The 17184-nt window shown below is 44.5% G+C and overlaps 1 protein-coding gene across 1 annotated transcript in view; it reads right to left on the reverse strand.

The window, feature by feature from the left end:
- Positions 1-13236: 13236 nt before the first annotated feature.
- The window catches only part of PRR5L (proline rich 5 like), a gene marked incomplete at both ends in the record, with an annotated part of 40179 nt that continues 36231 nt past the window's right edge, over positions 13237-17184 (reverse strand). The window contains one exon of the mRNA XM_080345595.1: positions 13237-13619. Coding sequence (XP_080201721.1) covers positions 13237-13619 — 383 coding nt within the window. The remainder of the gene's footprint in view (positions 13620-17184) is intronic.

Here is a 17184-nt window from a genome sequence, read left to right on the forward strand (position 1 = left end):
TTTGTTTCACCAAAACAAGTCCTTGGGTTTCACAGCTCTGAAAGGTTGGGTTTGGCTGGGCTTTTTCCACTCATATGAAATAGGAAAATTTCTGAAACTGCATGAGAGGAGGAGAAGGTAAAACGTCTCCCTGTTAGCTGCAGTCCCAGCCTCAATCAGCCTTCTTTTCCTTTCAGTTTGTGTTCTGACTGATCTCTGAGGCAATACAGCCCATGAAGGTTCCTGAGTTCAGTGATTTCTTTGTACTCTTTTGTCCCAGTCAGCTATCCATTGCCTTCTGGAGCTAGCTGCCTTCCCATGCAACTGTGGCTGGTTGTTTTGGCTGGCACACAGCCCCTGTGGAGCCAGTCACCCAGTGCTGAACCAGGGGGAAAGCCCTGGTCTTGCTCACAGTCATGAAGATCTTAGCAGATAGTTTCTCACTGAGGTACCAGTGGGTTTGACTTGGCTCAGCCAGATCTGCCAGTATGCAGCAAAATGAATTCATAGGCCATAAGCATGTTTTCTGGTGGCTTTTGTCCAGGAGACTTGCCTCACCCAACAACAAAGGGGCCAAGGTTTAAGCGGAGCAGTTTTAGCAGCTGGGTACTGACAATTTTGGAAGAAAAACTGCATTCTCTCAGCTTATTAAAAGCAAAAGCAATAGCTTGCTAAAAACCCTGTGATGACCTGTCCAAAAAATGTGTGGTTTTGGTTTCTTACTCCTCCCAGACAGAACTTTATTTTCACAAAACTCAGCTGATAATTGACACACTGGGAAAAACAAAAACAAAAAAAAAAGGCAACAAGACACAAATCTTACCTTTTTTCACCTGATCTGTAGAGAAAATTGTTTTCTGCAGAGTCCCAACTCCTCTACTACAGATCAGTATTGATTACTTGTTGGTTTTCTCTTCTCTCTTTAGCAACAGATACTCCTCTCACCACTCACACAGCAGCAGGGTATGAGGTGAAGCTGTCATGTGAAGTCAAGTCATACAACAGTATGCTTAACTTAGACTTACCTAAACAAGTGCCACCAGTGTGATTCACTTCCTAGAAAAAGCCCCTTGGGCTAACACTGGGGTTTCTTCATTACAAAGTCCTTTATATAGGTATGTGCCTGGCCTCATCCTTCTAGTTAAAATTCAGAAAGTGAATCAATATTCAAAATTCAACTCAGTGATCTGCTTTTTTTTTTTTGTTTTGCTTCAGCTACAGCACCTGGACTTAAAAAAAAAAAGGTATAGAGTGTGTTTTTGGATCCCCTGGAAATGGAAGGGATTTAGACTTCTTAAGTGTAGAAAACAATGATCTTGAAAGGCAAGTGAGTGTTGTTGGGAAAGGGAAGGTCAGACCACCCAAACACCAAACAAACAGCAGGACAGAGATTCCTTGGTTCCTTGCACACTGCTTTCGGATAGCAATAGAAGCCTGCGTGTGAATGCAAAGCAGCCATATTTTAACCTCTGCCCACTTCGGACTCATATATTCTCAGTCCAGCTGTAACAGTCTCAGATAAAGACAATGAAGTAATGATAAAAATAATAAACTCAATACAAAAAAGTCTATAATAAAAATATATACAAATTAAATACTTTAAAATTGTTGAGAGTATGTGGTGTGATATAATAGTGATATAATGTATTAAGTATATGTAATATAATGTATAATATAAATAGGTCATATATAAATATACAGAATATATATAAAAGAAAGAACTCTAATAAAAATCATCCCAGTCCAACTGTCCCCAGGTTTTTGAGCCAGAACTGTGTGTCCAACACCCTCACATGTCATTATCAAAATAAGAAAGAGTTAAAAAAAAGGGTAAGCCCCTTTGATTCATTTCTAACAGCCACAGTAACATTGTTGAAATAACAGGGATGGACTGCTGGTGAGCATCAAAGTGCATTTAAAGGTCTTGCAACTAAACTCTCTCAATTTAATTGTAATCACTGGACAAGGTTTATCGCTCTCTGAAAATATAGCTCAATAGGGCACCATTAGACTACACCAAGTGGGGCTGATGCTCTTTGAAGAGGCCACCACAAGGAATGGAAGAAGGAAGAGATACAAGATACCCACATGTATGGGGTGCCAGGCATCACCCTCTTGCTCAACCCTCCTTTAATGAAAAACTTTTGTCAGGGTAATACCTTTACATCCCTTTTGGTCTAGGATTCCTATTGCAAAATTAAATGAAACTCCTGAAAGTCGATGAATAATAATAGAGCAATTAGATCTTTTCAGCAAGAAGGCATACTGGCCTGCACACTGGCGTAGCAAGCTCCTAGGGTTAACTTGCAATATGAAGTTATTTGTAATAGGGCAAGTACACCCAGCTCATCAATCATTTTCTCCAGGACTAGACAAGATGTAAACCAACATGACTATAAGCACAAACTAACACGCATTCATCCACTTATTCACACAGAAAAACAGCAGACCACTCCAGCTGCTTCTGACTGAATTATCAGTGCACTTTTTTTTTTTTCTGGGGGAAAAGTGGGGGGCATTATTTTCAAACAAATTTATGGCTGGGTCTTCCAAAGCACATTACCAGTCAAGTGTCCTGCCCTCAGTGCTTCTTGACCACCGTAATTCATAGTGAACATCTGTCTCTTCAGAGAACCTTTTACACAAACCTCATTTAAGGACATCCACAATTGCCCTATCTTAAAAGATCATTTTCTTGCAAGTCATTTCCTAAACTGAGAGGTTTGATCCTTGCTTAATTTGTTGAAATTTCTCTTAATAGGCCACAGAGATGATTTTCCTTTTCATTTAGGCCTCAAACTCCATGTAAGATTTGATATGTGGAATTTTTTATTTTGGTTGCAGCGTTCTGCTGTCTGGGGCCCATCTTAACAAACCTCTAATTTTAGCCTAGACCTTCCATCCCAGTCCTCCTCAGCTAGCCGCACCGCTCCACATCTGCTGTGCGTGCAGTGCTATGTCCCACACTTCCATCATATGCTGCTTCCTGCCTCTCCTGCAAGCTGGCACCTAGCAGGGAGACCTTTTTTTTTTACCTTGGCAGAACTTCTTTACCAAGTCAAGGCTTTCCACAGACAAAACCACACACTTTCTCCCCACCTTTTTCAAAGAGTGGTGTCATTTTAGTCTGGAAAAGAAAAGCCATGAATGAACTCAGGCTTTGTTCCTGTCACTTTTGATGCATGAGAAGGGCAACATGGATGTGCCTTCACACCTTTGCTGTTAATCCCAGAGCATACAGTAACACAAACACATACAAAATCTATCCTTTCCCCTAGCCTTAGATTTCTCAGTACCAACAAAATCTGTGTCTCAGGGGGCAGGGAGGGATGCTTACCTGCACAGACTTTCATTTGATGACTTTACCAATTTATTTGCCTGTCCAGCTTCCCAGACACCGTTTCTTAGACAAGGACCCTGATGCCACTGCTCATCACTGAGTGATGGCAAGTAGTGCAGAAAGGAATACCTCTGAAGAAGCAATTCTGATAAAAAGCAAGACAGAAACGGTTTTTCCCCTTTGCAGTGTGACCTTCAACCCTTACAGCTATCTATGTTGTTACACTCTATTGATTGTCCTTCAGATAAGCAAGCTGATGTTACGATTAATTTAACCATCCTATTTACTTGCTTCCCTTCAAGGTCACAAGATAAACTTGCATCCAGCTGCCCGATGAACCCCTGAAAAGCCAATGGATGGCCTCTCCACATACCAGACTCCCCTGCTGTCCAGTGACCTAAATAATTTACCTTCCCCATCAAGCCTTTAACGGAACTGTTTCTGATGGGCAGCTTGGTAACAGAGCTGCAGTTTTCAGCATCTATTATCTGTGTCTGAAGCAGAAGATTCCATCATTAATGGCAGGACCACATTAGTCCCACTTCTGCAGGTGGCTATCCCTCCACTAAAAGCTGCCTTGCCTGTTAGATACAAGCCTGCTTTGATGCTACAGCAGCCACATCTCAGCCAACATTTTGACACAATTGTCTATGAAAGGATGATTGCAAAACCTGCTAGTAGCATTTGATATGTATGATCTAAAGGCACAGCCAAAAACACTGAACTGGTTTAGGTCTCCCAGTTTGGACACCATTGCGGCTGAAACTCCCTTGAAACATCCTGTGGTTGGAGAAAATTTGTACCCTGGCAGTGAGCCCTGCAGGGCAGCCATGGACTTCTGTTCATTGGTTTCCACTGGTTACACTTACAGACACTTTGCTGGATCTGCAATATCAAGGTAAACATGGCTTTATTAACTTTAGCGAGAAAAAGAACACCAATTAGTAGTCTCAGGAAGGTGGATAAGGATAGGAAAGTTTTAAGTGATATACTGAGTATGGGCATGCCTGTTGCTAACCCAAAAGCTTCATCTCCTGCACGCACACCTTACTTTCACCACAAGCAGTGCCAGAAGGTGGTGGTGGTGTGAAGCATCTGGAGTCCTTGCAAGCCCATAGGTTCTGCCCTCCTCCTCCCAAACCCACATTTTCTGCAGTAATACCGTGTACATCCTCTCCAGCACTGACAAAATTAACTTACCTGCTGCTACAGAGCTTTCCTGCTCTGAAGAGCCACTTTGCATCTCTATGCATAGCACAAACTGGGCAGAGCTCCTGAGCTAGATGCACTGCAGTGCACCAGTGCACACACAGCGGGTACAGGAGGTGAGGGGTGCCAGCCAAGGGGAAGGAAGGGCTAGCTTGCAAACAGGGCAAGAGACAGGGAAGTGACAAAGAACAAATTTGCTTTCCTCTACGGCTCTCAAAAGCCCATTTGCAGCTCCCCTTCTAAGGGCAACCATAAAAGAGCAATGTAGGAAGAAGCATCTACAACATATCCACTCCCTCAAAAGACTAATTCTGCTCCACTTGCCTCTCCACAGCCCATACAGATAGGAGTGCCTGAAGGGACTCGAAGGAATGTCAGGAAGATGTGCCAGGGAAGGTTCAGGTTGGACATTAGGAAAAGTTTCTTCACCCAGAGGGCGCTGGAGCACTGGAACAGGCTCCCCAGGGAGGTGTCACAGCCCCAAGCCTGACAGAATTCAAGAAGAGATGGGAGAACACCCTCAGACACATGGTGTGAGCTGTGGAGTTCTCCTATGTAGGGACAGGAGTTGGACTCGATGATGCTTGATGCTTCCAACTCAGGACATTCTCACTGTTTTACAGAGAGCTTCATAACCACTGCCAAGCCAGAGGAGGTGTGGACACAGGCCTGCTGCTGCCCTCTGAAGGCATCACTCCCTCTGCAGGTGAATCAGCTAAACATGACAATTACTCAGGAAAAAAAAAAAAGGGGGGGGGGTGTGGGGGGAGGCTGCAGCTCTTAACCAATTTCCATTCCACATTATAAACCAGGAGCAAAGGAGGACAGCAGTAATGATGCAGACAGCCAGTGGATTAGATTAAGCACTGGGGAAAGTCAGAGAAATAAGCTCTTAAAGACGGACTTTTTCAGTTGTTTGGCTGACAAGCATGGGTGTCTTGTTCACACCAGCTTACTCACTATAAACTAGGAGCAAGCTCTTGGCAAATGCTGTCAGGCCTCATTTCCTTGGGCATTTATTTTCATTTCAAAGAGCTGGACTTTTAAAGACATGGGGATGCTCTGATGGAGGAATGACTAGATGGTGGCAGCCACTTTTTGCCATAGTGCTGTTAAGGATGAGCCACCACTTTTAACCAGGACTATGAGTGCAGTGGGCAGCATGTGTCCAGTCTGCCGCTGAGCTTTCAGGGAAGAAAGATGTCTAACATTTAAGAGCCATAAAATAAATTGATGGTATCTAGCACCAGCCTGAACAGAAGAGCTCAGAGGAGTCCTATCTGCACTACCAAATGCAGTGATTCTCAGCATGTAACAGCTGCCCACCACTGTCTCCTGAGGGGGGGGAAAAAAAAAAAAAAAATAAAAAAAAATCACAAGAAATCCCCTCATCTCTCCTCAGCACTCACTCTAACTTGTTAAGGGGAGTCATTATGAATCCCTGAGATTCAAAGTTCCAAATGCATACTGGAGCTCCCTCCCATCCTCACCAAAGGAGACAAAGAAGAGGATTAGAGCAGGGTGTTTCTTGTAAAAATAGTGCATATACCACCTGAGTGGGACTTTTCACATGGACCATTAGTCCCCTGCTTATGAACAGCCTCTCCCACCCTCTCATCTCTTACATCCAATCACAGAGCAAATAAATGATAATTCACTGGCTTGAGATGAGCCTGCAGAAAGACAGCAGGTTTAGCACTTGTAGTAGTGAAGCTGCCTGGTAGAGACAGATACACAGGAGACAAGGGAGGACTTCTTACTGTTGCAAAAACCATGTTAGTCGCACGAGCATGTTAGTTGATGAGCATCTAGTGTGAAGTGGATTAAAAACCCAGAGTGGAAAAGAGGGCTTGCTCACCAATAACTGGTAAAAATCAGTCTAAGAGGCCTACAGGGTAGGTGATCTATGGTACAGATGCTGTGGTTTATTTAATGACATTGAATATATATAAATTCTGTTACTTTCCTGGTGGTCCTGGTACAGTACTGACTTGAACGCTGAGCAACTTGTAACTGGCCTATCTGCTCTTAGAGGAGCCCCATGAGCTCACGGAGCTCATGCTTTCACGTAACAACAACAACAACAAAAAACAAAAAACCAAACAAACAAAAAAAATTTAATTATTATAGCAATTGCATAACATTCCTGGGTATGAGCCAGTGCAGCTGTCTTCATAAATTCTGAAATCCGAAAAAATGATTCTGTGACTTGAATCTATTTTCCAGTGTAACAGAGGTTGTTACTGCATAGTCTATATTAATTGTGCCACAAGAACTGCAAACTAGCTCTTGGCCTAAGTGTTAGTTAGGTCTGAAGCCTAATGACAAACACTTCAAACAGCAACTCCCTGAATATTGCTGCAATTTATAGCTGCTGCAAAGCTGCTCTCTACTATGGTAGGATTATGACTAGGTGAGACCCTTCAAACCATTTTATTTTTAAGGTTGTTTTTTAGGGAGTTTGCTTTCCTTTTGCTCATTGAAAAATCTGATAACCAAACTGTAATTGAACCTCTACCCTATCTTCTGTTATACCAATTATCTGGGAAAATATTGATCTACTCAGCTATTTTCTTTACCTGTTTCTTCTTTCTTGCCCTCTTCTATGCATTCTCCCACACAGATATGCCTCCTACACATGCACAGTTATGTGTGGCCCAGAGAGTGTGCTGGCCATACAAAACTGATTAATAACAACAATTTTCAGTTCTCTTATTTCCTCACTGGAATTGCCATTTCTTTTTATCATTTGAACTGGAGAAATGCAGCCCAAACTACTAATACACCCCAAACTGCTGCTTCTTGTGTACTTAGGACAGTTTTCACTAGACCTGGAGAAGTGCTTGGGGCAGGATTCATCGCCTGAAAAGGGAGATGTAAACTAGCAGAACAATTACACAGTACTTACTCTCCAAGGTGGGAATAATGGTTGAGTATAACCCACACAGTTGGGATAGCAAGGCCGACAGTAAGCTCTCTCCAAATAAGTAATAAAATCCCATTGTTGTGCTGCTAGATCCTCATTCAACATTTGGAAAATGAATAGGATGAATAATTATCTCCTCTTTGCCCAGGGAGATACCTAATACTAGCCACACGCTTCTCACTTTGAATTAAGAGGAAAATGTGTGGTGACTTTCCAATGGAGCTGGAGTGTTTGTGAGTGAGAAACAAGCTGTGGGCTGAATTTCCAGTTCATGTCCCTCTGGAAAACAACCTGGGCTCCATGGACCATCCATGCCAGGGTAAGTCTTGCTTCCTCACCTGCTTTCCTGAGCTCCACTGCCAGGCCGTTCCATGTGGGAAGTGGTGCAGGCTCTGCAGAGACCCAGGGGAAGAGGGCAGCCAGGGAGTGCAGGCAACCTGGTACCCCACCTCTTTTGGGAGTTGAGATGCCAAATTTGTGCCTTGATATAAAGCACACATTCCTATCAGGAGTGGGTGGCTTACCACAAAGGGCAGGCCAACAGGAGGATGCATTTTCCCAGCCTCCTTTCCAGCCTATCGAAGACACGCCACTGACCAAACTGCCTAGAAGATTCGCAGGGTTATGGAAAGAGCCTGACTGGCTTGGGGAGGAGGGGCCCCAGCCTCATGGCATGGATAGGTGCCTGCTGCACTAAAATCAGTGGATAAAATATAATCATTTGCTTCTGCTGGCTAAATAGATTTTTATCTGCCTTTAAGTTTCAGTTGTGAATGAGGAGAGGAGCTTACTTTCGCTTGTATAGCACTGATACTTAGAAGTCACCCTTCTTCAGCCTTTTCTGAGAAAGACCCACACAGAGTGAGTGTCACAACGAGGCCTCATCTGCAGCCTGTAGTGCAGGGAACAGCAGCTTGTGCTCTTAGCACAAAACATGCAGTTCTGGTTCTGGCAACTGGGTGCAAATCAGTGTCACCAACTTTGGCTGAGTTTCTATACAACTTAACTCTCCTTTCTCTTGCTGGAAACCCTCACACACAATACACAGTGTGTGCCTGGCCCAGGAGACCTGTTGCTGACATGGGGATGGAGCCAGGTTGGGAAGGAACAGGGAATCCAGCTAGGGAAACCGGCTACTCTAGATCTACAGCAGAATTAAGAAGTTCACGTAAGTAAGTAAACCATAAACACCATAGTCTGTCCCGCACTAGACACTCCATTTCTGTTCTCTTGGACACACAGGCTGCCTGCAAGAGCCAAGCATTTTCAGTCTGTTTACTCGGGTTTGTAAACATCAAGAGCATTCCTTCCAGGGGAAGCCACTGTCATTCAGACCTAAAAAGAAAGTGCAACACCCTACATCCAAACCCTGCAGTGCTCCCTCTGATTCAACCAGTGCCAGCACCAAGATCTATTGGATTTCTTCAGAAAACAATAACACAAAAAACCCAAACCAACCAAACAAAAACAAATAAACAACAACCACCACAACAAAAATATCACCAAACAACAACCAGATTGCTGCCCATCCATCTGGGCAATGAAAAAGCTCTGCTTGCTAGCAATAAATACATGCTGCTTGCCTATGGGAGATGTCAGGAAAAAGGTCAGTTGTACTAAGAATAAATCACTTACCTTAAGAAGAAGAGTGTGGCAGAATGCAACCCCCTCTCTCTCCCCCTCCCTCCTTCAGTATGGAGGAGTGGGCACATCTCCCTCTCTCCCGGCTACTTGAGGCTAACAGCTTCTTTTGTTTGGCCCCAGAGCACCCTGGCCAGGGCCATTAGCTAGGCGCCCACGCCCAGGGTGGGGGATGTTTTTGGGAGGCTTCGGGGGCACCCACAGCCAGTGTGGGGGGTGCAGAGGAGTTTCCACAATGCCTACAGTCAGGTCTGATCAGATTACAAAAACGGGATTCTCGTCGAGACTCCGCCCATTGTCACGGGTCTCTCGGAGCATGAGCAAGATGCTGCCGCCGAGAGCCCCCCTCCCTGGGATGGACACTGCGCTTGCCTTGCTGCCACAGGTGTGAGTAAAACTTCTTGCAGAATTGTGAGTATATTTATACTTTCCGTGCACATATGCACTTATAACTCTCCGTGCTCCATATGAACACGTGTAAAATTAATCCTCGCAGAATCGCGGGTGTATTTTCCTTCCGTGCACATATGCACATGTAACTTTCTGTGCACATTTGCACACGTACTTTAAATTATTTCCTCGCACAATCGCAAGTGTACTTTCCTCCCATGCTTCCACATAAGCACGTCTAATATTCCGTGCACATTTGCACGTGTAAGTAAATTAACTCTCACAGGATTGCGAGTGTATTATAAATTTACCCTCGCGGAATCGCGAGTACACACTTTCTGTACTCACTACGAGTACGTGTATCTCTTTAAAATAATCCCGCACCGTGTTTAGACGAGTGTGTACTTCTCCGGGACTCAGGGGCGACTCCGGCATTGTTTTGAGTGAAGCCACGTGCATGCACTCTGTGGACTGCCTGTTGTATTGGTTGCTGCTCCTAAATAATTTTCCACAACTGATATCCGAACCTTTATTTAAGTCACTTTTGGAGTGCTAAAACCCTGTTCCTCATCGGTTTAATAAAAGTTGTTTTGGACCCTGTTGTCCCTTAAATTAACCTCGGGGTGCCTCTGTGACAAGGAGACAGAGTAAAAATACAGATTTGGTGTGATGGGAAGTGACTCAATCTAGGCAATTACTTGGTTAGAAGGTAACAGACAGACTTTGGGAGGTGGTGAGAGAAATCTCCTCTTCCTGTTCTGACAGCTCTTACAGGAGGTTTTCTCAAGTGAATTGACCAATAGAGCAGAATAGACCTGCCCTGCGCCCCTGTTATGTCTGTGTGACATGGTGAACAGTGAAGAAGTATAACCTCAGAGCAGAACCCTGAGAATGAAAATGTTTCTCATGCCAAGGCTCTGGCCCAAGGACAGATTCTTTGCTTCCAGCAGACTGAGCTGCTGCAGGCTGAGAGCCTCCTCAGCAGAGGGTGGCCCCTCAGCGCTGCCCTCAAGTCCACCCCCATGGCCCTGAGGTGCCAGCATGGCACTGCTATCATGACAGCTGCAGGGTGCAGCTTTCTGAGCCAGTCTGCGTGTAAAATGGATGGGCTTACAGAAGCTTGTGCATCTCCTGTGGCTGTAAAAGTGGTGCTCAAGACCAGACCCCCAGTGTGGTTTATAAAACAAGTTTTGTTTACTTCAGTTTAGAAATTAAAGCCACCAGCTTTAATTTTCCTTAAAAAAAAAAAACCAAAACAACCAAGTAAGTGCACGATTCAAAATGGCTTGGTGCAAATTTTGGCAAAGTAACAGACACAAAATCAAAATAATTCAAATTATACTTACATGTAAAACAAAAGAAATGCAAGTTAAAACTTGGAATGGATTCCTATTAGCCCTAGAGATTATGCAAGAGTATGTCAGAAAATAAATAAATCATCCTAATTTTTACCATAAAAGAAGGCACTGCTCACTAATCCAAATGGTTTGGGTATTCACAGAAGGCAAATGGGTTAGATGAAAAACAGGAAGAAGAAAAACATTCATACAAGTGAACTGAAATGCTGCAAGGTGATCACTTCCCCACATGTCCCATTGTGACTAAGAGAAGGCTTTAAATCACTACAAGGAGCCAAATTCTTTTTACGCAGGATCCCATAATCTGCCCCACGCTGGAGGGACCACAAGATGAGACCAGCATGGTCTACTAGGTTTGGCTGCCACCACAGAGATTCTGAAGCTCCACCACAATATATGTCCACCCTGCAGCAAATGACAACAAATAAGTTCACCTGGTTAGTCCAATTTATGGACTGGAGGGTAATTTATCATAGAATCTATCTGAAGTGAAGACTGCTTAAAGCCACATCTACCTGGACCCTGCATGCTCCAAGGAGGAGGCAGCCAGCACTCTGTTCTTCAACATGTAAGCTCAGCTGGTGGTCAAAAGACTCAGTATTTCCCCAACAGTTAGGGTGCCTTAGGTAACTGCAAGAAAAAGCAGGCCCTTTCAAGTATCTTTCAATATTTGCAAACCACAAGAGACAAAGCAACACCCTTGTTTATGAAGGCTGTGTGACTTATGCTCATCGCTGGTATTTTTGATGCTTTGTTACCAAATGATAATCTGCTTTCTTTTTGCTGCATATTCTACTAAAGCCAAATCCTGACAGGTCAGAGCTGTACTCTCGGTGCAACCAGTGGAGAAGAACATGTTTAATGACCAACACAAGCAACGCAAATTCTGCAGTTCATGTCATAGCATGGAAAAAATTATCCTGAGGGCTCATCCTAACCTTGTATTTTCTTGTCAAGACAGACTTATTTACAGTCAGTACCACAGGGACTAGATTAAAGTGGCAGTGGTGTTATATCCACATTTTTAATAGGATTTGACATATAAGGCAGCATTTCAATTCACCTCTAAGCTTGTAATTACACTTGTAAGTCTGCTTAGCAAGACATCAGCAGAGTGTCTCAGGGGACTGCTCAAACAGATTGGTTCTGTTCCCATAGAAACAGTATTTGAGCAGCAAGTGATGCTACAAAGCAGACACTGCAGATTGTAGTGCCTGAAACAGACACTTGCAAACTGAACCCACTCCTAATCTTCAAAACAAAACTCAAGACTGCTGCAAAGTGCTTTACCTTAAAAACAACACTGTGCTGAGTCAGATATCAATGGAGGTCAGGAGCACTTCATGAATACACTACCGAGACAGGGCTCCTTTCTATACTCCACTGTTTATCTTTGGTGTCACAAAATCTGCAAGTGCTAAAAGTACCAGAGCAGCCCAAGGATGCAATCCTGTTCATCACCTCCTGATCTTGAACCATGACAGTCCAGTGCTGAGAAGCAGCTTTTTGCTTCTCGCACAAGTGCAGACTCTGCCCAGTGCCTCCTTCCCAAAGGAATCCATTTAGATTTCTCGTTTCATTATAGCCCTACCATCACCAAAATTTTGAGAGCAAATTGATGCCAGATGTCATGACTATATTTTGCTCCAAATCTACATATCCACCTCTCCTTTGCACCCAATTTTCACCATCAGCCCCAAACATATGACTGGAACCAAAAAAAGTACATATGAAGTACTCAGCTGCAACTCCATGTATACTCAGTTCTCTTCAGGCCTGGGAAAAAGTCTGATTTGTTTGGATTTGTATTTTTCATCCATTCTCATGGTAGGCAAAGTGAACTATCTCACAAGGCACGTGAGCAGATCTTTCTGCAGGATGCAAATGGTTTCATCCCTGAGTACAACTTTAAAAGATAAAAATGCAGTCTTCAGCCATCACCAGCCTAGTGCCAGAAGCAAAGAGAACATTTAGCACACAGCTCTCTGTTGCAGGAACAAAGAGCAAACAAGCAGTGCAAAGCTGAGAAAGATGAAGAAAATAAAAAAAGGCTAATTTGTATCATACCAAAGAAACAGAAGGAAACCTCAGGCCAAAGAGTTCGGAATAGTAGAGGAAGAAAGCTTACAGAAGGTAGATTGGACTGTTCGACAGCAAAATGTTTGCAGCCTTCAGTGCTCATTTAGGAGCAGCCTTCTACCTCCATCAACAATGATTCCTGACAGGTAAGAAAAACAAATCTAGAGAGTATTCCCAAAGAGCCATAAGATTCTTCAAGGCCGTTTCAATGACGTGAACATAACTCAAATTTTTCTCTTTTTTCCTAGCAGGGATGACATGATGCTTTGTCCAGCTTAGCGCGTACAGTTCTCCTCTCCTCAGCAAGACTTCTTCTAGCTGACAGACATGCAGTTCAGCTCTGCTGTGTCCTGCCTACCTGCTGCCTTGACTCCCCCTGGCCCATCGGTGATACTGGGCTCACTGGAGCACTGCCTGTGGCTAAAACTGGGCTGCAGGAGGAGGCATTTGTCGGTACTGTCTGACTCCTCAATCACCATCCCTGTGTGCATCATGGAGGCCATTGCCAGGAGCTGAATGTCTGAGTGAGCATTGGCAACAGTGTGGCGACGGATGCTACCACACTTCTCCAGGTAAGCCTCACCCTCCTGCTCTGTCAGTGGGGTCAGGGCCATCTCGCTGGGCTGCCGGCACGTCACCACATGAGATGAATAATTTGGTACACCAACCTTAGGACGAGATCTAGAACACCGTCTCTCTGGAAGAGAAAAAGGAAGCAAAAAGGTCAATAGGGCACAGATAAAGCATCACCCAAACTACTAGGCTGGCCCCAGAGAACAGAGAGGACTCAGCATGCAGCCACAGCGTTCCACCTTGTTACCACCTGGGAGGAGTCAGGTGCTCATTAACTCATAATGCTGGGGGGTTTGGAAAGGAGGTCTGCTGCTCCCCCAGTTAGGAGACACCTCCCCTCCTGCTGCAAGGTAATGGTGCTGCTGCCTGTGAGAAATGTGAGCCAAAAAGTAATGAGTGCAGCAAAGGGACTTTCTTCAGCATCCTGATGGTCTCCTCTCTCACCCAGGTGGGTAAGGACCACGTAGGAGCTCTCACGTGCAGGTTCACTAAAATCAGTGCCACTAAAGTGGCACAAGTCCCCAAAGAAACATCCAGTGAGGACCTGAGTTGCCATCCCTCTCTCTGGAAAACTTCTCTCAGGAGATGCCATTAGCTGGTATCAAAATTAAATTCCTGATCCTTATACTGTGCTGCCTCTCCAGCTGCCTATGGAAAGGTGGTTCTGCTGGCATTATCCTGCTGTATTTTTCAAAGATTATGCAAGAACGTTTCACCAACTTTAAAACATGCCCGGTTTTGTGGCTAGACATAGAAAACACCTAATAGTGCAGAGCAACAGCCCACAACAGCCCATGGGGAAAGGCACAGAAGAGGCAGGCAGTACTTGAGGAGCACAGGTGACACAGAATTGATGGGTGCAGGGTCTATAATCTGCTCAGCAAAAGCATTAAGGGGGAAAAACACCTGGTTTAAAACTCAAACCCAAGGCAGTCCCCAGCCCTATATCATGAACCACCATTTCAACTCTGACACTGAAAGCTTTAAGAAAAGCTGTAGTCTGAGTCTGTGCTTTGGGTTACTGTAATTCACTTCCCTAGTAGGTTGAATCCGTATTTCTTTTCACTGTCTGTATTTCACCACCATGCAGCATTGCCATGTGGTGTTAAATACCTCATGTGGTCTATTTCCAAAGCAGCTGATAAAGCTGTTTCCTACCTGACTCTGTTTCTCTACAACTTCTTTGAAGTGCAAGGTCTCATTTCATAAAGTTGGAAGTCTTTAAACCATACAAAATATTTTGCCCCGAGACTGCAGAGCATAAGAGAGAAAGTAACAAAATGCATAGCAAAGCAGTCATCACTGAAGGTTATAAAAGTTTTGGAAGCTTGCATCAGGAAAAAAAGCAGAAAACAAACTCTCTGTTGTTCCAGGGAAGAATGGATGAGCAGCCAAAACTCCATCACTAGCAGCAGCCAAGCTATGACAAAAATTCACCCTGCTTTTGTCAGTAATACATTAATTCAAAATGGTTTCTTTCATGTTTTAGAATATGTGCACATAATTTTTGAGGGTAGTTACAGTAAATATACTCTTACATGTCTCCGCAGCTCAAGCCACAGAGTTTTGGAAGGCATTGGGAAAAAGTAATTTAAGGAAGAAGCCATGCAAGCACTCTTCCACTCAGCACAAGCATCACCAAACCCAGCACACTGCATTAGTGTTCTGCTGCTGCTCATGCCTGGGTCTTGGAAAGCATAGACAAGACCGAAATAACACTGGTGTCATTAGCATTAGCTGCTTCTCCACCTTGACTAGAACTTATCAGGGCTTCTTCATTTCTCATTTCTGTGAAAATGTGGTGGAGGCAGCTATATATTTGCAACATGACCAACCAAGGCTGAGATATTTAAACACACTTACGTACCCATTTCCTGTCTACATTAGGAAGTCAGACACCTTTAAGAGCTGTTCAGCTCTTGAGCTGAGAGGAGAAAGAGAGCTCAGTAGCCTCCTGAGGTAATAGTACATTGCACTCCCCCACCCCATGATTTAATATTTATATTATGTCTATCCTGAAGTGGCTTTTAACTATGGAGAGGTGTCTTAACTGACTAGAAAGGTCTAAGGAGATTAAACTGAACTGTGCTGTGCAAAACATCACTGTTTTCCAGACTCTACAGCTGCAGATTTTGTAGGCAAGGGCTGAATCTTTGCTCTTCTCTGTTCCTATACAACACGTTCAAAATGTAAACATACTTCATTTAAAGAGGGACAGCTTGCAGCCCTTCCAAAAATCCACCCAGCAGAAAACCATAAGGTCAGCCCCCACCACAAGTGATGCAGCTGTCTGGACCAAGATGCAGTGGGAAGACGTTTCCACTCAGGTGTCAGCCTGCAGGGTGTGCCCTGCTCTTACACCAATACCAGATGGCAGCAGTGAGCACAGCTGTGGTAGGTGTGACCAGGTAGAGGAACTCCTCTGCTTAGTGACAGAACTCTGAGAGGAGGTGAGTAGGTTGGAGTATCAGGGAGTATGAGAGGAAATAAGACCACTGGAGTCACACCCTATCCTCCCTCAGAAGGGCCCAGCATGTAGGCAAGACACACAGTTCAGAGGACTCCCTACCTTCTTCTCTGCGTGGTGAAATGTAGTGACTTGAGGGACAGGGGGCGATGGCAGAATGTTCCTGCCTGGTGCAGAAAGAGGAGTGTCTCTGCTGTGACTACCCCACCTTCCCAGGTTCCCTTGTACAACAGGTATGAGGCTCTGCAAGTGGAACCACACAACAACATTGAGGAAGGTGGTTCAACTAAGTTGGAGGTGCTGCAGCGGACAAGTCAATCTGCATGCTCCATCAAAACAGCTGCTATGAAGAAAGAAGGCAGGTCAAGGTCATAGGAGACTCCCTTCTAAAGGGAACAGAAGGTTCATCATGCAGGCCAGACCCACTTCTTAGGGAAGTCTGCTGCCTCCCTGGGGCTAGGGTTAAAGATGTGAAAAGAAAACTTCCTGCCCTGGCAAGGTCCTCAGATTATTATCCTCCACTAATTTTTCAGGTAGGCAGCAATGAGACTGCAATGGGAAATCCAAAGCAAATCAAGAGGGTCTTGAGGGCCTTGGGATGACTGGTTAAGGGATCAGGAGCACAAGTAGTGTTCTTCTCTGTCCCTCAAGTTGCAGCATACAATGAGGGAAGATATAGGAAAATCCACCAAATCAATACCTGGCTGTGGGATTGGTGTCACCAGCAGAATTTTGGGGTTTTTGATCATGGGTTAGTTTACATGACACCTGGCCTGCTGACAACAAATGGGATGCATCTGTCTCAAAGAGGGAAAAGGATCCTTAGACAGGAGTTTGCAGGATTTGTTGAGAGAGCTTTAAACTAGCTTTGAAGGAGGAAGTGGAGAAACACAGGCACAGCAGAGACAAATCCAAGGGCAGCAACCCAACATTTGAGGGATGGCATGCTAGTGAGGCCCTTTGGTCTGCTGTCTCAGCAGAAGTAGGGGATGGAGAGCTGTGCGGTAGCAAAGACACAAGGGTTATAGATGTGTTAGAAATCATTGAAGCACATGAGAATACTCACAAAGCAACTAGGGCTTCTCACTGTATAAAGGTGGCAGGATCAATAGCCCAGCTGAAGTGCATCTATATGAATGCATACAGCATGGGCAACAAACAAGAGAAGACAGAAGCCACTGTGCAGCAGAAAAACTACCACGTAGTTGCCATCACAGAAACA

The sequence above is a fragment of the Nesoenas mayeri genome (genome assembly GCF_963082525.1).
Source record: "Nesoenas mayeri genome assembly, chromosome: 5".
Lineage (NCBI taxonomy): Eukaryota > Metazoa > Chordata > Aves > Columbiformes > Columbidae > Nesoenas > Nesoenas mayeri.